This window comes from Megalobrama amblycephala, linkage group LG18, assembly GCF_018812025.1.
Source record: "Megalobrama amblycephala isolate DHTTF-2021 linkage group LG18, ASM1881202v1, whole genome shotgun sequence".
Lineage (NCBI taxonomy): Eukaryota > Metazoa > Chordata > Actinopteri > Cypriniformes > Xenocyprididae > Megalobrama > Megalobrama amblycephala.
In genome coordinates, this window is record NC_063061.1 from 36,186,285 (window position 1) to 36,209,044 (window position 22,760).

Here is a 22,760-nt window from a genome sequence, read left to right on the forward strand (position 1 = left end):
GCCTACAGAATCACTTGAACTGAGCATCTAAGAAACTTTGGATTGAAAATTTTACAGAAAACTGACATTTTCCTAGAAAAGCAGTTGTTGACATAAAGGCCAGCCTGTAGACAAGTGGAGAGGAAGAAGAGTTTATTAATGCAATGCCATCTGGCAGACAGAACATCATGTGTGCGTGTGTGTCAGAAGAAATACATCCGCAGCACTGTCATGATCTCTCTAGGGAGAGTATATGTGGCACACAATGTATACATCAACATTGTCAGGATTCTCTGAAAGTCATCTGCAACATCCTAACATTGGCCCCTAGGAAAAAAGACACAGGTGCGCGTCACGTCTGACTAGACTAATAAACCACTTCCTGTCTGCCCACCATTACTTCCTGTCGCTGTGGTTTCAGCAGGAAATGTGCATGGTGTTTGCCTGTGTACATCTCACCATTATGATGCTGTAATAGCATCACTATAAGGTTGCTAAGGTGTTCTGAGTGGATTCAAGGGAGTTTTTCAAAGATTACTCCAAGTCAATGTAACTTAAAATTCATTATTCAAGGGTTAATGGGTAATATTAACCCAGAAAGCACGCTTTTCCTCCCTCATAATGTTCATAATTTTTCCTCTCTCTCGTTGCAGTTTGAGCCGGCGAAGGGGGAGACGGCACTAATCCTGAACGCAGACACAGCGACGGCCTTGAGACTTACGCAGCACATACACACAATAGCAGGATTTTGTTAAAGCCAGACACAAGTTCGATAACACTTCAGCACTGCATTCATTTAATAGTTAAGCACGGATGGCTAAAGGAACTGTTATTGTTGCAAATAGAGGTGCGCTAAGATCAAGAGTTCACACAGATTAAACATATAAAACAAAAACATCAGAACGCTTCAGATATACCACGGTATCAAAGCAGGAATCAATTAGGAATCTCATAAAAGCTGTCAATAACATGCCTTACATTTCACCCCAAAATCATATTAAACTATTAATATTAATATTTATTATTATATAAATGTGATTAAGTAATTTATATTTATAAACTAAATATATTAAATATAATTGGTTATATTTTGCATGAAGAGAGAAGTTCTTTTTTTAATAATGTGATATTAATAAAGTAATATAATTAGGCATTTTTTCTCCACCAATGCAAATTACTATAATGAAAATAAAATAAATTTGTGCTGTTAAATCGATTAATTGCATCTAACATAAAAGTTTGTGCACACATATTATATATATATATATATATATATATATATATATATATATATATATATATATATATATATATATATATATATATATATATATATATATATATATATATATATATGTGTGTGTGTGTGTGTGTGTGTGTGTGTGTGTGTGTGTGTATATAGTTTCGTTGCAAAACGAGATAACTCCGTTTTTAAAATTTTTGTCAAAACATGTTTATTATTATGTTATCATGTTATTATTTTGTTTTATGGTGCTACTTAGCTGTATTTTTTAAGTTATGAAGGTTTAAATCAAAACAAACCAACTGCAGTTGAATTGATATTAATTGGAATGCACAACCAAAAAACAAGATTTTTGAAAAAATAAAAAAACTGAGTTATCTCGTTTTGCAACTAAACTCTTCATATATATATATATATATATATATATATATATATATATATATATTTATACAACAGTTCTGTCTGGTTCTCGAATCTGATTGGCTGATAGCCATGCGATATTTCAGTGATAACAGCACTCCTACTGCCTTTTCACCGTTTGTATCACTCCGCTTGAAGTGACCGTCATGGCGGCCGATCAAATCAACCGTAATTTTTACAAATACTACTTCTTGTACCACAAACTGTAGTTTTAATAGTTTTTTAGGCGAGAATGTAGTTGTTTAGACCTGAAATATGTGACTCATATTTAATAACAGCGCCTATTTTACAATTTGTTTTGACGTTTTCGGAGATGCGATCTCGAGTTCGTCAGCGGCCGTTCAGTGCTTCTGTAACCGCCGAGAAAAGCTTCATCTCGGCCAGTGCCTCTGGGATTTGCCGCTGGCTCTTATAGTGGTTAAACACGAGACATAATTCAATTTGAGTACATAGAACGGGCAATCTTTGGTCTTATTAATCTATTATTTGTTCCAGAGCAAGTCGAATTGTGCTATATTAAATTTGATAATAATAAACGTTACGTTACATCCTTATATAGCATATTGGCTACAACTAGGCGGGACATATCAGACTCTTCTCCGCTCTTTAAATACGTAAAACATTAAACTTTATAAACATATGTATTTTTGAGTAAAGAAAACGCTTTACAATTTTTTTTTCAAACATCAGATCTTTATTTACCTTTGCATTGCACAGAGGAGATGTCCAAACTGCGTGCGCACTTTATTCAGGAGGTGAGGCAGATTAATGAGGTTTGATTGACAGTTTGAGGATCCAATGGAGTTAGGAGGTTTTGTCACAAGCTCTTTAAAATCCTTTTCATTCGTTAAATATTTGTAAAACCCACATACAAGCGTAAATGGTGACCTTTTTTTTTTTTTTTTTTTTTAAATAGTGCTTTATGTTTGACTGAACTGTACAATTGTGCTTATTTGTTGTTCAATAAAAATTATTTTATATAAATATGTCCATTAAGTAATATGGATTGAGTGAACATTACATTAATACGCCATTAGATGGCGTCAACACTTTACAGGAGAATGAGACAGTGAAGCACAAGAGACTTTTAAATTGAAAGGAACTTTTGCAAAAGGAAGTTGTTTTAGCGCTGTGGTGTAATGGATGCTATGGAAAATTCCCAAAGCTGTAAAAAAGACAAAGATCGCTTTCCTCAGCGGACATTCAAACGGACTTGTATAAAGGATATAATATTATGGACATCGACTTGAAGAATGAATGTAATGCAGTATATCAGACACAGGTAATAGCCTACTCTCTCTCTCTCCCTCTAATACTGTACAAAATTCAATGTGTTTCAATGAAGCGACTCAACGTTCCTTCGTTACTAGTTCTAAAGTGACGTTTTAGAATTAGTAACGGAGGCTTGGTCCAACTGACAACCTGAGATTTGAATCCGTGGCGGAAGGAAGTAGTGCTGCACAAAAGAGGGTTTTAAAGACACTCCGTTGTTGTTCTTATTTATTTACACACTCGTGCCGTCAAACTGTTGTATAAACGCAATATCACACTCGTAGCCATGCGATATGGCTGTATATCAGCACGCTGTGATTACCTACGGCACTCGGCTTGCGGCCTCGTGCCTACGGACGAATCACAGCGTGCTGATATACAGCCATATCGCACGGCTACTCGTGTGATATTGCTCATATATATATATATATATATATATATATATATATATATATATATATATATATATATATATATATATATATATATATATATATATATGGGTCATTCTACAGAAACGTCCACTTTTCTGTCCCTAGACTTTACAGAAATATTACACTTGAAAAACACTTTAGGATTACAATTTTTTTATATTTTAATATGAAACAATATGTTATTTGAACAATGAAACCTTGTTGAGCCATCAATGTGGCAATATTTGTTTTTTAATTAATTATAAAAATTCCAAGCGCCACAGAAGTGCTCGTCCCCACAGTCATGTACAGAGGGAAAGTGCTTTATTTTGAGCTCACAAACAGGTTTTTCTACCATTTCAAATACAATAATGTATACATAACTATCAAATATATAATGTAAATGACATAAAAAAAACAAATGCTAAATAAATATTATAAAATATATAATGAATGTAGTGGTCCCCTGGTGTTGTGTCACTGGTGTTACCTTTAACAAAAATCTCTTATTTTGAAAGAAAAAATCACACTGATGACATCACTTGACTTCCTTCTACCTGTTTCCTGAAGATCAATGAAGAAAGGCCAATGGAAAGTCCACTATCTCTTTTCAGTTATCAGATATTTTAATTATAAAATCATATTTTCATATGAAGCTTTTAGTTGAAGTCACTGGTGTGACCTACTTTATTGCTAGGGAATTTTAAAAAACTAGAATACAAATGGATTAAATTACTTGATTTAGTGAATATATCATGATTGACAACATGTGGGTTGACACCTTGCAGCAGCCATTTTGTAAAATGCATTTTTTATGAAAAATGTCACTGGTGTTACTGTCACTGGTGTTACCTTTTTATGAAAATATCACTGGTGGTACCGTCACTGGTGTTACCCGTTTATAGATAAACTTTATTTAAAGCTATTCATTTAGTTATTTTGCATAAAAAAAGCACTAAGATTACATGATTCTAACTTTTCTATCTCATTGTTAATCCTCCTTTGGTCAGATATGGCTAAATTAAGGGGATTTGGCTAAATTCAGTGCAGCGACTTTACAGACAGTTTTAAAATGTTGTTTATAATCTTTTACTGACTGCTTTCACTAAGTGTCAATGACAGTCTTTTATTGTACACCAAATGTAAAAATTTAGTCCAAACTACTTAATTATAGTTGAAAAATTAAGGATCTTTGGTCTTATGTATATGTCACTGGTGATTCATTGTGTCACTGGTGTTACTGTTTTTTGTCTGTCACATTAAATAAAATGTCATATGTGACATGATAATAATTTTATATTCATTGAATTCTGCTACACTCAAGAATTAAGATGTAAAGGATTGTATCATTACTTGTTTATTATTGTTTTTCAAATATTTTTTATTGTTATAGCAAATACATGGTTGCGCAATTGAATTAACATCATTCAATCACACTTTTAACAAACCTGATTAAAATAAATAACACACAATCTCCTTATTTTTTGCATTATCATTATTATTCTGTAACTCTGACTGCATGTGCTGAAAAAAAATGAGAAATAATATTTCATAAAAATGTTTAAAAATGCCAGAGAAGTAAGGTAACACCAGTGACAAAAAGAGGGGACATGCAGTATTTAAATAAATGTACAAAAAAAATAAAAAATCATTAAGCTGTCATTTATGTGTATTCATAAAGTCCAAGTGTAAAATAATAATGTGGTCTAAGTTTAAATGTTAAAAAAAGAAATACATTTTAAGACATTTTGTCATACCAAAAGTGGACGTTTCTGTAGAATGACCCATATATATACATACACATACATACATACACACACACACTTTTGTTAGATGTAATTAACCACGATTAATCGATTTGACAGCACAAAAATAAACATTTATGTTTAAAAATACATATAAAACAGCATCATTTATACATCATAGTAGGATTTGTTGCCTTTTATTAATTAAATAATTGTAAAAATAATAAATATGAATAATAAAAAAATGCATTATAATAATGAGAATCTGAGAACTGAGAAAAGGTGTGGTAAACTGACATATTGAGAATTGCTGGTCATGAAAATAATGTCACAATGCAAAGAAACAATATGGTCTTAATGGTCCTTAAAGACTTTATTTTCTTATGCAAACAGTAATTTTGTAGCCCCTTTTCTGTTGATTGTGGTGTGAAATGGGACCTGAACATGTTTTTGTGAGATACACCGTATTTGGACTGTCTCAGAGAGCAGAAATAAGACAACTGAATGATTACAGACGATCATAACACACATTCAGTAGCCCTGCCCTAGGAAACACACACACACAGACTCAGGGATCTCCTATCGTAGCTCAGGGAAACATCAACACGCCATCTTCACACAGATCACCACCCTGATTTATGAAGCACAAGTGTTTCCCAGAGAGCATCGCTTTAAGTACATCATTCATCCCTTTTTTGGGTGGATAATCACACATATCAGTTATGGAAGCTTGTTTCTGCTTTGGAACCAAAAAAACGGTAATTGCGACTTTTACATCTCACAGTTCTGACCTTTTTCTCACAATTGAGAGATAAAAACTTTGACTCTTCAGTTACGACTTCTCGCAATTCTGAGTTTATAATTCTTACTTTTTTCCTCCGAATTGTGAGATATAAACTGGGAATTGCAAGAAAAAAGTTGTTCTTGTTGTTGAGATATAAATGCACAATTAACCCTTAAATGCATACCTCGGGTCTTTAGTGACCCGGGACGTCATTCACTACCCTCCTCCTCATTCATTTTTTAAAGTCAGACATCAACCTTCTTGGTATTCCTCAATCAATTCATTATAAAGAATATAACAAGAAAAAAAATCATAAAATTATAAAAGAATGCCTATTATTGTATTTATTTTTTGTAAAAATTGTATAGGGTCGCTAACGACCCGAGGTGTGTATGAGTGTAAGTATATTTTTTCTGCACAACAATAATTGAATCTTAGATAACGGAATAAGTGTAATTCACCTTTATTCCACAAGGTGGCAATGTCTGATACACAATGCTGAAGTGACGATTCATTCAGACAGAAAACGAAATAATAAGAGAAACATGAAATGGCTCAGTGATTTACTGCAGAGCAAGTACTGAACGCAATCAAATATGACTGTAACTGTTACTGGATGGATCTGGTGAAGCTGTTAGTGAGCGAAATATTGATTTTGAAGATGCTGAAAATTATATAGTTTTGAGAATACGTTTGAGATCGCGAATGGGCTCATATTCGTGACCTAAAAACATAAAACGAGCCCATTATTTGCTGAATTTACTAGGAAATGAGCTCTGACGAGGACAGTGAGGATGGCATAAAACATCTGCTCAAACTGAGCCCTTTCAAGCTCCAAAAGGTAACAAAATATGATTTCTTTTATTCTTCTGTAATTGTTACTCTAATATCAGAGGAGTTTTATATTATCGCAACAGGTAGAGATCCTTCCGTGTTAGATATAGATCCGGGTCGATAAAGACCCAAATATGTAAGAATGATTGGCGAAACAGTCATGCATTTAAGGGTTAAAAAAAAGGTAATTTTATCTCACAATTTGGACTTTTTTCACTGAATTGCTTTATATTGATTGACTATATCTCGCAATTGGAAGTTTATATCTCAATTCTGAGGAAAAAAAGTCTGAATTACAATTACAGAAATAAAAAAAATAAGGTTTTTTAATCTCTATTCTTTTCTGTTGTTATATTCTTGCAACTCTGACTTTCTCACAATTTTGAGTTTATAACTCACAATTCTGACTCAAATCTTTTTTTCAGAATTGAGATATAAACTTGCAAAAGTCGCAATTACCTTTTTTTTCTGAATGGATTCTTGGGGGTTGCTATGTGGTTTCTGTGTTGAGTGGTTTCTAGGGAGTTGCTATGTGAATGCAAGGAGTTTCTATGCAATTGCAGGTAAAATTCAGAATTTTGAGATAAGTCGCAATTAACTTTTTTTTTTAATTCTGTGGCAGAAACAGGCTTCCATAATTTGGTGTGACATTCCTCTTGTTTCAATATAGTGTCCAACATTATGAATCTGCTCTGTTTTATCTATTAAAAACATTTGAACTGATTAAATGATGTCAAGCACAATATTCTTTCCTGTGTTGACAAATTTCCTATTAAGACAGGAAGTTTGAGCTAACAGACACAGACCACAAGCCAAAAAACTCCACAGATTCTTTTCCACCCAAGTATAATAAAGCTCGACTGAATGCTTAACCTTTACCTATGGCAACAAAAAAAAAATTGGGAAGTAATATATATGTTCTGATTTAATATATATAGACAAAATATAAATGTCTAGGTCATCCATCAAATTCCTGTTTCTAGGGCAGCTTTAGTCGTTTCTCAGGCAACAGCGGAATGTTCATTACTGCGAGCGAATTAACCATCAGGCGGTGGAAGACATAGAGCCGTTGAAAGTACCGTAAACGTTTAAGTCAAAGCTAGCATTAATATGATCCAGAAGGCTTTCCAGCACGTGTAATTCCAGAGTGACGAATTTTGGCCATCTAATCCTGCCTGAATCTTTCCAACCCGCAGCAGCGGAAACAGGATCAGGCCCAGAATTCCTACTGTGGGTGACAGGACTGACACACAGAGCTTGTGTCTCCATTTAGCTGGCCTGATTTACCCGTCAGACAATGAAGACACACTGTCTGGATTCCACACACATTCGCACGTCATCTTGGCACTGACTCACAGCTGTTAACAAGCTCATTTTGTATCTTTTGGCCACTGAGTGTCAGTCGATGATACATGTAGTTCTAGACATTAATCGCACTTCTGACTAACAGTGTCTGTCATAGTGAAAGAGAAGCAACAAAAAGACAGAAAAGAGCACTTTCAGATTGGAATTTCATTTTTCAAATTCACTAGACTTCAGGTTAGTTTTCATTTCATTCAGCAGTGGTGGTGATCGTTTCAGTTTGCTTTTTATTTCATAAACATTTAATTTTAAGTGAAAACTTAAACTGTAACAAAAAAATACAAAATATTTTATATATTTCAAATTGGATTTAATATCATTTTTATATCAAATTTTAATAATACGTATACACACACACACACACATATGCATACATTATATATAAATATATAAATATATATAAATATATATATATATATATATATATATATATATATATATATATATATATATATATATATATATATATATATATACACACACAAATGTTTTATATATAAATATAATTTTTTTTTCTCATTTACACATGCATGTGTGTATTTAAATATACATAATTATACACAGTACACATATATATTATGTAAACATTTTATTTTAGATGTGATTCATCATAAATAAACATAACACAAGTATAAATATTATAATACCTTATAAAATCTTTTTTTGTTTCAATGCTAGTTTTCACCACCTGCACATCGTAATCACCGCATCATGTCCAAGAATATTAAATATTATAAAACTAAAATTAAAAATAATAATTATAAAAACATTTTACTACACTGAAATGAAATCAAAACTATAACTAAACTGAAACTAAAAAAAGAAAAGCACAGCAAGAAGACATAAAACATAACTAAATCAGAACGAAAAACTGAAAATGAAACAAAAAAAAGATTACTCAAATAAAAACTCAAAGCAAAAATAACTGGATAGCTCAGTGAATACATAAACAACTATTCATTTTATATTTTATTATTACACAGTTAATTTAGCTTTTTAACCACTGCTTTTGGTTTCATTTCATTTCAGTTTTTCCGATTATTTAGATTATTTTCATTCATCAGTAGTTTAGTATATGCTTACTCATGCAACACGATCAAAACAAAATGCTCTGTACATTATTTGTATATATAGTGCTTATGTTTCACGAATGAGTCCCAAAAAAGTATAAATTAAAGTGTGTGTGTTTATAGGTTAGTGTGTCACAGCTCTGTCTGATGCTCAGAGTGAGACAGACATGAATGTGTGTCTGCGTACGTTTTGGTGACAGTCAGTCTGTGTGTGTGTGTGTGTGTGTGTGTGTGTGTGTGTGTGTGTGTGTGTGATGGACACTGGTCTGAATTCAGTCCACACAATGAGGATGTGTGTAACTCAATATTAAGTAAATGATCAAGACAAGAGTCCAGTTCACACAATGAAAAGTGTGTGTGTGTGTGTGTGTCCTGCCGTTGACACGTCAGAGCGAGCCAGACACCAGACAGACAGACAGACGCAACTGTCAATAACACACACAGAACCTGTGCTCTGGATTTAGTTTTTGACAGGCTTGTCAAACAAGAGCCTGTTCAAACAAACAGAACAACTTTATTAGAGTCAGACAAAGCTGAACAGAGGAGCGTGAGAATCAGGTGTATGTGGGAACTTTTCACATGCAAATTCAAGGACTGAAGGGTTTATTTACAACCAAAACAAATATTATTATCTGAAAGAGTAATCAGACCCTGCTCAACCTCGATGGACCCGGACATTCATCTTACAACACTGGCATCATTTACGCAAATGATGCTGCTGAGCCATAACAAACAAACACACATCAACACTAGCTATGTTTTCATCCACCTATTTTTATGCGAATTTCGGGATATTGCATAAAAAACACTGGATGGAAACCCCAAGATGCACATAAATTTAAAAATGTGCATAAAAAACATATGCGCACAATTGAGGCGGATAATTTGTTTATCCGATAAGATGACGTGCATAAACTACGATGGAAACCGAATAAATCCCTCGACGCACAAACAAAAAAACCTCATGTGACTTTGCCTCAACAGAGGATGTGATTGGACTAAACAGTGGACCAAATCGCATCGCAGCATCTCGAATGTTGGTTTGGTCGTTCTGAAATGCCTGAGTCAAAGCCTGTCATCAAAATGATATCACGACTGCGTTCCCAAACACCAGCATGCGAACGCAAGATAACACGACAGCATTTATTGTGTTTCGTCTGCCGCTCTGAGGCGCAACTTCTATTTTTATTATAGATATTTTGTGCCAATTTTGCAGGAAATTATGATTTTTGTTCTCTTGAATACATGAGATGGAAACAGTGCTTCATTCAGAAAGTTTTTTGTGATATTTCAATTTTGAGCATAAGTTAAATGCGCAACCTTGGGTGGAAACATTGCTACTGTCACCCGTGTGAAGTTGAATGTTTATATACACTATTGAAGGAATAATTTAATGAATCAGCTGATTGACTGAATGATTTGTTCATAAATCTGGTAAACAGCTTAAGACGTCTTTGAGGGATGGCAAACAGGACCAGTATGTGTGGGTGATCGGGACAGTGTGTGTTTGTACTCACTGGCGACTCCTGATGCGAGTCCGTACAGCAGCCCTCCTCCGTCTGACTGCGTCTGCAACACGTGCGTGGCGGGCGGACATTTCTCCTGTCTGATGAAGTTATACAGCAGCGTCTTCACCAGACGACTCGTCAGAGACAGACTACAGAGAGAGACAAATAGAGAGAGATTTAGCAAACCTACCATACTTGTTATTGTTAACTAAAACGATACAATTACAAATGTTTTATGTAATTGAAATAAAGCTGAAATAAAATATAAATATTAAATGAAAACGTATAATTTTTGGGAAAATTAGCTTTAAAGCTAAATAGAAATGTTAAAAAAATAATACAAATGACAAAAGCACATAACAAAATTAAACTTAAATTGAAATGAAAACTGAAAAAATAAAAATAAAAAGTTAATTCAAAATATTAATAGATACCATAAAAGTAACAACTAAATAACAAATATCTAAAATAACTTGTGCAACAAGTTAAAATTCAGTGCAAAAACATGTTATTGGTATTGGTGTATCGATTCTGCGGAAATTAGTATTGGTGCCATTCAGTTAGAATACATATCAAAATATCTGTATTTTTGACAATGGATGGACAGACGGATGTAAGGATGGATGGATGGACGGATGGTTGGACGGAAGGATGGTTGGACAGATAGACGGACTGATGGATGGTTGGACAGATGGATGGACGGATGGTTGGACAGATAGATGGACAGAAGGATAGATGGACGGATGGATGATAGTTGGACAGAAGGACAGCTGGATGGATGGATGGATGATGGATGGATGGATGATGGATGGTTGGACAGAAGGACGGATGGACAGTTAGACAGAAGGACAGCTGGATGGATGGTTGGACAGATGGATGGATGGACGGACAGAAGGACGAATGAATGATGGATGGTTGGACGGAAGGATGGATGGTTGGATGGATGGTTGGACGGATGGTTGGACAGAAGGATGGATGGATGATGGATGATGGATGGTTGGACGGACAGAAGGACGGATGAACAGCTGGACAGCTGGATGGATGGTTGGACAAAAGGACGGATGGATGAATGGTTGGACAGATGGATGGATGGTTGGACGGACAGAAGGACGGATGAACAGTTGGACGGACAGAAGGACGGATGAACAGTTGGACAGCTGGATGGACGGTTGGACAGAGGGACGGATGGACGGTTGGACAGGAGGCCAGTTGGACGGACGGATGGACAGGAGGCCGGACGGATGGGCGGTTGGACAGAAGGACGGACGGATGGACGGTTGGACAGAAGGACGGACGGTTGGACAGAAGGACGGACGATGGACAGTTGGACAGAAGGACGGACAGTTGGACAGAAGGACGGACGGATGGACAGTTGGACAGAAGGACAGCTGGATGACAGATAAATGGATGGATGGATGGATGGATGGATGGATGGATGGATGGATGGATGGATGGACAGAAGGACAGCTGGATGGACGGTTGGACAGAAGGACAGTTGGACAGAAGGACGAATGAATGATGGATGGATGGATGGATGATGGACGGACAGAAGGACGGATGAACAGCTGGAGAGCTGGATGGATGGTTGGACAAAAGGACGGATGGATGAATGGTTGGACAGATGGATGGATGGATGGATGGATGGATGGATGGATGGACGGATGGATGGACGGACAGAAGGACGGATGAACAGTTGGACAGCTGGATGGACGGTTGGACAGAGGGACGGTTGGACAGAAGGACAGCTGGATGGATGGATGGTTGGTTGGATGGAAGGATGGATGGTTGAACAGAAGGATGGATGGATAAGAACATTTTAAGCAGCACTTCTGACATTTAAAACAGCTGACCGTGGTTGGTTTTTATTTGATCACAGGAACATAGAAAAACCATTTGAAAAGAAAATTATAGGGCATTTTACAAAATTACTATCATTTTTGGTACATTAGCATTGTGATCTCTGGGAACATAAAGAATGTCAAGACAAAACATCAGAATTAAAGAAGCATGGAAATGGTTTCTGGAAACTGGTGGTATTTTCAATGCTCATTTGCATTGTGAAGTGAGAGTATGTAGCTTGTATAGCTGGATGTCTTTGCTTTCATGCACTTGCATAGAGTACGTCTCAGTCCTAAAGACACTCGTGAGGTTTGACGAGTGTTCGTTAATGACCTCAGACATGCAAGCTCAGCTGCAGTGCTGAAGAGCTAACGAGGGAACTTTAAAAGCTCAGTATCACTGGTGCGATGCAAACGAGCCCTCCGGGTGAACTCAAGCAAAGCTCCAGACGAGAGCATCTGGCGAATTAATGAACACCCTCATTTGCATATGAAATGGCAGCGCTTGACAGTCGTCCTTCTGTTAATGCCGGTCAGGGGGCCACATTATCACACTGAGACAAACTTTGTAAGAATAAAACACTGCGGTAGGCAACAACTTTTTACTTGTATTGGCTCTGGTTCTCGAGTTAAGAAGTTTATGAAGCATCGCTGGAACTCTGGATCAATTAGACGAGTCAATTCAGGTGTGTAGAGTGTCTGTGCCTTACCATTCTAGTTTCATTACTAGTCTATTTATATTGTCAACCGTATAATACACAAAGGTACCTCAAATTACATGTACACTGGAAAAATTCTGGTATAGAAACAATTTTCAATCAGAAATTGCTAGTAAATTTCACAATTATAGAAACACCAAATAACACTTTGAATTTAACATGAAATTTGGAAGTAGAAAGAAACAGAAGAAACTGAAACAGTATTGTCTTGTAAAAAGGACTCCAATAATCTTTGTTTTACTTACAAGTTTGAAAAATCGTTTTTACAGTGTACATGTAGAGGTTAAAAGACATGGGGGTGTAGGTTCAAACCCAACATGGGTTAATCCTTCTTTCTCACCATCGTCCTTTGGTCAGATAGCCATAAATAAGCCCCTCCCTCAGAATCTCCTTGTGAAAGAGCTGATAGGACAACAGCACCAGAAGGGTGGTCACAGATTCAAACAGGATGTTGTAGGTGATGTCGCTATAGAAACAGAGACAGGATAAACATTAATACATACATTTATCTTATCTATAAATCAGTCGCTGCTGTGATTTATGGTGATTTTACCATGGTCAAGAGGGATTTAATTGAGTTGAAATCACTTTTCTAAAACAATGGAAACAGTAAGATTGTAAAAGAAACAAATTATATTTGTGTAAATCTTTTTATTCATCAAGATCATCTGTATGCAAATGTTGTTGTAAATATTTATATTTGTGTGAATATCATGAAAGGAAGGGAAAGAAAAAGAAGAAGGGAAAGAAAAAGAAAATGGGAAAGAAAAAGAAAATGAGAAAGGAGAGGAGAGGAGAGGAGAGGAGAGGAGAGGAAAAATGAAAGGAGAGGAGAGGAAAAATGAAAGGAGAGGAAAGGAAAAATGAAAGGAAAGAAGAGGAGGAAAGGAGAGAAGAGAAGAGAAGAGAAGAGGAGAGGAGAGGAGAGGAGAGGAGAGGAGAGGAGAGGAGAGGAGAGGAGAGGAGAGGAGAGAGAGGAAAGGAAAGGAAAGGAAAGGAAAGGAAAGGAAAGGAAAGGAAAGGAAAGGAAAGGAAAGGAAAGGAAAGGAAAGGAAAGGAAAGGAAAGGAAAGGAAAGGAAAGGAAAGGAAAAGAGAAGAGAAGAGAAGAGAAGAGAAGAGAAGAGAAGAGAAGAGAAGAGAAGAGAAGAGAAGAGAGAGAGAGGAGAGGAGAGGAGAGGAGAGGAGAGGAGAGGAGAGGAGAGGAAAGGAAAGGAAAGGAAAGGAAAAGAGAAGAGAAGAGAAGAGAAGAGAAGAGAAGAGAAGAGAAGAGAAGAGAAGAGAAGAGAAGAGAAGAGAAGAGAGGAAAGGAAAGGAAAAATGAAAGGAGAGGAGAGGAGAGGAGAGGAAAGGAGAGGAGAGGAGAGGAGAGGAGAGGAGAGGAGAGGAGAGGAAAGGAAAGGAAAGGAAAGGAAAGGAAAAATGAAAGGAGAGGAGAGGAGAGGAGAGGAGAGGAGAGGAGAGGAGAGGAAAGGAAAGGAAAGGAAAGGAAAGGAAAGGAAAGGAGAGGAGAGGAGAGGAGAGGAGAGGAGAGGAGAGGAGAGGAGAGGAGAGGAAAGGAAAGGAAAGGAAAGGAAAGGAAAGGAGAGGAGAGGAGAGGAGAGGAGAGGAGAGGAGAGGAGAGGAGAGGAGAGGAGAGGAAAGGAAAGGAAAGGAGAGGAGAGGAGAGGAGAGGAGAGGAGAGGAGAGGAGAGGAGAGGAAAGGAAAGGAAAGGAAAGGAAAGGAAAGGAAAGGAAAGGAAAGGAAAGGAAAGGAAAGGAAAGGAAAGGAAAGGAAAGGAAAGGAAAGGAAAGGAAAGGAAAGGAAAGGAAAGGAGAAGAGAAGAGAAGAGAAGAGAAGAGAAGAGAAGAGAAGAGAAGAGAAGAGAAGAGAAGAGAAGAGAAGAGAAGAGAAGAAAGGAAAGGAAAAATGAAAGGAGAGGAGAGGAGAGGAGAGGAAAGGAAAGGAAAGGAAAGGAAAGGAAAGGAAAGGAAAGGAAAGGAAAGGCATTATATAATGCATAAAATTAAAATATTTTGCACTGACATTTTCAAAATGAAATGAAAAATGGTGAAATATGAAACAGACAAACTGATCACATTATAATTCAAAATCACCAAAATAGTGAAATCCTACTGCAAATTTGAACTCATTGCCACCTCTCATTTTCCAAACACACACACTTACTCAACATCAATAGAACAATCTATTTCTTTCTATTGTCCCTTGTTTCCTTCCTCCAGAGGTCTCACTTCACTTCCACTTCCCAGTGCTGTGAAGTCACTTGGCATGATTCCCTTTCACTTTCTCAAACAAACACACACACGACTGCAAGTTTACATTCACAATAACAAATGCAGAGTTTCCTATAGGATTCTGTTTTTGCAATGGAGACCAACCAAACCTCACAAACTAGGCTTAACAACATATTAAATCAAATTACAATTTTTCTAATATTATTTTAGTGCTTTGAATTGTTTTGGTTATTAAAATACAACTTATTATAGAAAAAAAAAAACATATCACACAAATTCATTTTGCAATTGTAGTACACTACAAAAATATATCGTATATAATCATCTATTAACGACTTTATAATCGTTATAATCGTATTTCAGGTCATTTTGAGATGGAGATATCTAGTTGCAATGTTGAAAATTAAGACTTTGAAAGAAAATCTGCAGAATTTTGAGGACAAAACGAAAACAACCTCAAATGTACTAAATTGAGATGACTTTACTAAAATAAATGTAATTGGGATGAAGGACGTGAATCTGTGGACGCAGGTTCCACGTTGGGCTGATAAACCTTTTGTTACTTTAAAAAAAAAAAAAAATACTTACCATTAAAAAATAAACCACAGAAATTTGCACAATTATTATTAATAGCCTTGCCTTTTACATGTTTTGTAGAGTTTAAATATTGTCAATGTCCGATAACAAAAATTCATTTTTCAAGAGCATGGAAAAACTCCCTCACAATCTTACAAAACAACATGATTATTCATCTTTAGCACCATAAATATAATTATATTATCACAAATCTGTTCCATTTATGGAACAGAGTCAAAAAGACACAAAAGTAGAAGAAATGCATTTTTCCATCAGATATGCAAAATTGCGAATAACAGTCTTAAATTTCAGTCTGTCTCTTCTCTTGTCTTCTGAAGTCAGTTTATGGTGCATTTATGTCCTTTCTGGACAGCTCTTTTTCACTATACGTTTTCATTGTATGAAAAAGAGCAGCTAAAGATCGTGCTAAACATTATCTTTCATTTTTCACAGCAAAAATGGGCTTGGAATGATATTATATAATAATATAATATAAATGATTTTCGGGTGAACTATTCATCGTCATCTTACACAGAATAAACACTGATGTTTTTGTGTTATTTCTTGTTTTGATCTGTGTGGTAATTTGAGCTACAATTCACAATATCCTTCACAACAGCGTGATAAGAATCCTGTCTCCGGCTACAGAACCGCTCAAAAACACGTAGGAACCAGCAAGTCGGGGATCTGAATGTGACCCGCGCCTGACTTCTCTTGGTCAGCACGTAGCAAGGAAACGAGACAAACGGCAACAAAAACAGACACGGGACAACAACAGCAGACTGAAATCTGTTACAATACAACAACTACGCAATCCACTTACACATGTGAGCCAGCAAAAATAACACGCTTTATTTCAAACTTTTATTTGAAAGAAACAGTGTAGAGATGGAAAATTACTGGGAAGAGACATGGGGTATGAGATCAGGATATACTTTGTGTGCCGTTATGATTTGGAGCGAGTGCACTAACAGCTAGTCCAGGACTCTGACTCGATGATTGATTTAATAAAGTCTTAATGAGGAGTCTTGTTCTTTAGTATAATGTGCACTGATGAATCATGTGCAAAGGGGTCCTGTTATGCTTTCTTTAGTGTGTTTTGTTGTTGTTTGAGTATGAAAAAGGTCTACAAAGTCCCTCCACCAGGAGTTATTCTCTATGGGTGTTTTCACACCTATGGATTGTTTGTTTTGTTCCAAAACAGGGACTAAATTTGTTACAATGTTGCATTTTCTTCTTGGTTCGGTTCGCTTTCACACAGCAACATTTCAAAGTGTACCAAAATGTGTTTAAAGGTGCCCTAGAACGCATTTTCACAAGATGTAATATAAGTCTAAGGTGTCCAATGAATGTGTCTGTGAAGTTTCAGTTCAAAATACCCCATAGATTTTTTATTATTCAATTTTTTAACTGCATATTTTGGGGCATAATTAAATATGCACCGATTCAGGCTGCGCCCCCTTTAAATTCTCGCGCTCCCCGCCCCCCAAGCTCGCAACTCTATAAATACATCGCATAAACAAAGTTCACACAGCTAATATAACCCTCAAAATGGATCTTTACAAGATGTTAGTCATGCATGCTGCATGCATGCATCGGATCATGTGAGTATAGTATTTATTTGGATGTTTACATTTGATTCTGAATGAGTTTAAGGCTGTGCTCCGTGGCTAAAGCTAACATTACACACTGTTGGAGAGATTTATAAAGAATGAAGTTGTGTTTATGAATTATACAAACTGCAAGTGTTTAAAAATGAAAATAGCGACGGCTCTTGTCTCCGTGAATACAGTAAGAAACGATGGTAACTTTAACCACATTTAACAGTACATTAGCAACATGCTAACGAAACATTTAGAAAGGCAATTTACAAATATCACTAAAAATATCATGATATCATGGATCATGTCAGTTATTATCGCTCCATCTGCCATTTTTCGCTGTTGTTCTTGCTTGCTTACCTAGTCTGATGATTCAGCTGTGCACATCCAGACGTTAATACTGGCTTGTGTAATGCCTTGAACATGGGCTGGCATATGCAAATATTGGGGGCGTACATAATGATCCCGACTGTTAGGTAACAGTCGGTGTTATGTTGAGATTCGCCTGTTCTTCAGAGGTCTTTTAAACAAATGAGATTTACACAAGGAGGAGGAAACAATGGAGTTTGAGACTCACCATGTACTGAACTCTTGTTATTTAACTATGCCAAGGTAAATTCAATTTTACATTCTATGGCACCTTTAAGCAAATCACGTAAGAGTACAACTGTCCTCTTATTGGTCAGAGTTTTCTCCGCGTCACTCATCAAAACGACTGACAAGTTCGCTCTATGAACTATTGTGCCTTTATTTGTAACTGTCTCAAGTGAACCGTTCCAGAGTTCGTTTGAAAGCGTACCGAGACCTCCTTATTTGGTACACTTGGTGTGAGGAACTAAACAGAGCGTTACTGACAGACTGGGAAGAGAGGAGCTGCAACAATGACAAATATGAGAAAAACAATGAACATTCAAGCATGAAAACCTGTTCTAGTAGAGCCCAAAAACACAATCAAGACTTAAAAGGTCATAAAAGGTCTCCTTTAATAAGATCACAAATGTGTTTTATTAAAATAAATGAGGGGCATTTTAAGGACTGAACAGTGAGATACACACTCACACACACCCATCATCATGATCAGCATCGCAAAACTTATCTGGCTTTAATATGGCTCTCATTATAGACTGGGTGGAGCACAAGAACACTCTAGAACATGACAAACAGATTTACATTCAGAGCGGATAAATCTATCTGTCCTTTAAATGCATAAAAGCACACACAAACACTGGAAACATGCAGGAGGAGAGCCAAATGACGCAGTGCCAGTGTGTTTATCTGCGTGTAGACTCTGCAGAGAGTTACAGAGGTGTGTGTGAAGGGCGTCACTCAATAAATCATGGTTTCATGCATGAAGGTGTCCTCCACTCAGGTGTGTAAATGACAGCGGGTCACACAGAGGTCTGATGAGACACACGGGCGCTCAGGGATCGTGGAAAAACATGGAAAGGGAGCATGGAAAAAATGTTTGTGCCCGGAGCAAAATGTCATGTTTGTAAGAAGCGGTATCAAGTTAAAAGTAGTTCAACTTTGTGCATGCTACCCTTGCTGATCAACCTTGCTAAATGACTTTGTTTCATACGTTTGCAACAATGAAAACTCGACTGAATAAACAAATGAACTGACTCAAGCTGAATAATGACACTATTGTCTTCCGGAGAGATAATTTTGTCTCATAAATGATGAAGTTTGCTTCATTGATTCTGTTATTTTCCTGTTTATTACTGGGAGCTGCTTTGAAACAATTCTGTACTGTATAAAGCGCGATATAAATAAAGGTGACTTGACTTTGAAAATGCATCAGGTGGCATGATTAATTGTGCTAATATGCTTGACAGCTTTGACTTCATGAAAACTTTGTGAAAAAAAATGGTTGAAAATATATTTGTGTGTATAAATAATGACAGTGACACCTCATTGTTTGAGTCAGAGTTGACCTTCACACACTGTACGTGAGAGACCCGTCATATATCACGACAATAACACACTCTCACGCTGAGACATACTTTATCACTTAGTATTTGCAAGACAGAGAAATCCAGAACAAAACAAACACACAAAGTTCTTCTTGGGTACTCACAGAAGCGGCACTTCAACGATGAGATGCACCAAATTACAGACCAGCTCCTCCAGAAGATCCTCACAGATGGAGTCTGTTAACACACACACACACACACACACACACATCACGATCAGGTCAGAGACTGGAACGCTGACACATCAGCAAAGTAAAAGTAGTCTCTGAAAAGTTTCTTTAGGTCACTGGTTCTGTATGATGCTCATTCTGATTGGTCAGAGATGACACTTATGCTCAGATGTGGCAGCATTTGGCTGAGGGTTGTGACACATCAAACAACAGAGAAGCTGTCAGGATGGACAGACAGATACAGTCCTCCTGGTGTTTACCTTAAATGCTCTAGTGCTGAAAAAGCTCTTTTATTTTGCCTTTTGGCCATTATTATTGAAAAGTACACTGGAGAGCAGACAGGAAATGTGCAGGAAAAGAAGAGGGAACAGGATCAGGAAATGACCCGAGCCAGTCTCAAACTTACATGACACACATGAGCTTCACAGCTCTTTCTTTCTTTCAAAACACTAACTTTATCTTCTTTTGTGAAGTCAAACATGGGAAATGTCTGTCAGGGTTATTAACAAAAACTAAAACTATTAAAAACAGTTTTGTTCTTTTAAAGAAATTAAAATAAAAATTAAATAAAAATATTAGATCATTAGAAAATGAGAAATGCTGTCTTGGAAACTAACTAAGTACTAAAATGATTAACTAGAGATAAATAAATTAAATGTGCAATGTGTAAATTTTAGGAGGATCTATTGGGAGAAAAGCAATATAATATACATAACTATGTGTTCAGTGGCGTATAAAGACCTTACATAATGAACCGATATGTTTTTATTACCTTAGAATGAGTAATTTCTATCTACATACACCACGGTTTCTACAGCAGCCCTAAATGGACAAGCTGCTCTACAGAGTGCGTTTGATTGACTAGCTACTCTCTGCTGCCTCAGATAACTAAATATTTGTCCTGTGTTGGCCACCATAGCTTCTTTATGCTGCAATTGACCCTTCGCAAAGACCCGCCCCCCTTAGTTACTGTTGCTTTGTCCGACAAGCCGTGGCGCTGTCACGCCACACGCAGTGAAAAATATATCGCGGAGCAAAGAGGACACTGACAACACGTCGACAGACAAGACAGAGCAGGTTACTTAGAGATTAAACAAAGTCCCAGCTTTCAAACTGTGTAGTTTTTTTTAAGAAATTCAAACAATAAAAACCGTTTTGTGGCTCTTTAATGTGTCGTGACCATGGTCGTGGTCAGCTCAAGCGGCTCGTGAACCGATCATCTCTTCCTACTAGTCCATTTATAACGTCAAATAAACATGAATGAACATGAGAATGAATGTTGTTTCAAACGCGGAAAGACGTCAATATACAACATTTTTCAAGTTTAACTCCACCGAGGTTAATCTTCTAACTCCTGACTGCTTTGTCGGACAAAATGGCAGATTCGGCGTTCTGATTGGTTAGATCGCTTGTCAATCAAACTCCCTGCAAAGGGTCAATTCGCAGCCCACTGTTAGATGGCGCTAAAATTTACACACTGCACCTTTAAAACTGAACTAAAACTTAATAATGATAAAAAACTATTAATCCTAAATAGTAAGATTAATATAAAAACTAATAAGTGACAAAAGCACATAATAAAATTACTAAAAATTAAAAAATTAACATGAAAACTGAAAATATAAAATAAAAGGTAATTTGAAATATTAATAAAAACTGTAATAGTATATAAATAATACTAAAATAACACGGATGTGTTTCTTAAAGGACATCAAATATTCACACAAAATAATATTAATGAGGAAACCAGTTCCAGTTAGTGCTAGTCTGGAGAATTTATAGCTAGCTTAATCTAAAAACAGATCAATATATTCAGCTATACTTTCTGGACACCGTCTCTTTCATCTTGGAACACTTACAAATATAAAAAATGATAAATAAATAAATAAATACATTTTTATTAAAAAAGGTAAGTTTTCGTTTAGGTGCAGGGTTAGCTTTACATAAAAACAATAGTAATACTTTACACCGTCTCATTTGTTAACATTAACTATATTAGTTATCATGAACAAACAACGAAAAATAGTAAATGCAATCAAACTAGCATTTATTAATGTTAGTTCATGTTAATTTCAACATGAATTATTGCGTGTTCATTAACAAAGATTTACACATGATGTAAAATAATATCTAATACTTATTGTTAGCTAATGCAATAACTAAAATGAGACTTTGTTGTAAAGTGTCACCAACAACAATCAACAGGAATCTAAGGCATGTTCTCATTTAGGTACAGTAACCAAGTAAAAATCTATCTGTGTGTACTGGTTTGACTGTATTTGTGAGGGTCAAATATAATTAAACACATCAAAAATGTGTGCGTCTGTAAGATACCGTAGGTTCCCGGCGCCCTCTCCTGGTAGGAGAACTGTAAGTGCAGCTCTTCTTCGCTCATCTCCCTGATGAAGACCTTCAGCAAACAGCGCACCAGAAACAAAGCATTATGGGCCTGCCAGATGAACAACTGACTAGAGAGAGAGAAAGAGAGAGAGATAATTATTGACCTACAGCAGCCTGTGAAATGTGGCTTGACCCTGTCAGTGGTTTTGGATCATCCTTGACTAAACCAACACACACACACAGGCTGTCAGTAGTTACTATATCATTACGAGTTCATACACTGAGAAACAGCTCACATGTGCAGCTATCACATCAGCTGACCCTGGATCAAATGTGTGACTGAGGGTTTGATCTCTGCATAGTTCAGATCAGAGCACATCATAAATATTCTCTCAGAGGATCACCGTGTGACAGTTCACATGCACGCGCTGTAGGAGCGCTGGGTCACTCCCTGCTCTGGATTTATGCTGCAGCAACACTGTGAGCACAAACATCGGCTCTGGTGTGTGTGTGTATGATCCTGTGGGCTGCGCCGCTGTTATTCCCATGGGAAAATCATATCAAAAACATCTTAACGGTACAATCCCGAGTGATTAGTTATTGGTTAACGCGCCCTAAATGTCGCAGAAAAGCGAGTGTGGGAAAAGACATTATATATATATATATATTCATATATATAA

General features: G+C 36.4%; 1 protein-coding gene across 2 annotated transcripts in view; it reads right to left on the reverse strand.

Moving 5' to 3' along the window:
* dym (dymeclin) overlaps window positions 1-22,760 on the reverse strand; it is a 104,588-nt gene that overhangs the window by 71,474 nt on the left and 10,354 nt on the right. For both annotated transcript variants that reach the window (XM_048166416.1, XM_048166418.1), the window contains exons 5-8: window positions 22,075-22,208; window positions 19,675-19,747; window positions 13,528-13,653; window positions 10,640-10,779 (exon numbers count right to left, since the gene is read on the reverse strand). In XM_048166416.1, the coding sequence (XP_048022373.1) occupies window positions 10,640-10,779; window positions 13,528-13,653; window positions 19,675-19,747; window positions 22,075-22,208 (473 nt within the window). The remainder of the gene's footprint in view (window positions 1-10,639; window positions 10,780-13,527; window positions 13,654-19,674; window positions 19,748-22,074; window positions 22,209-22,760) is intronic.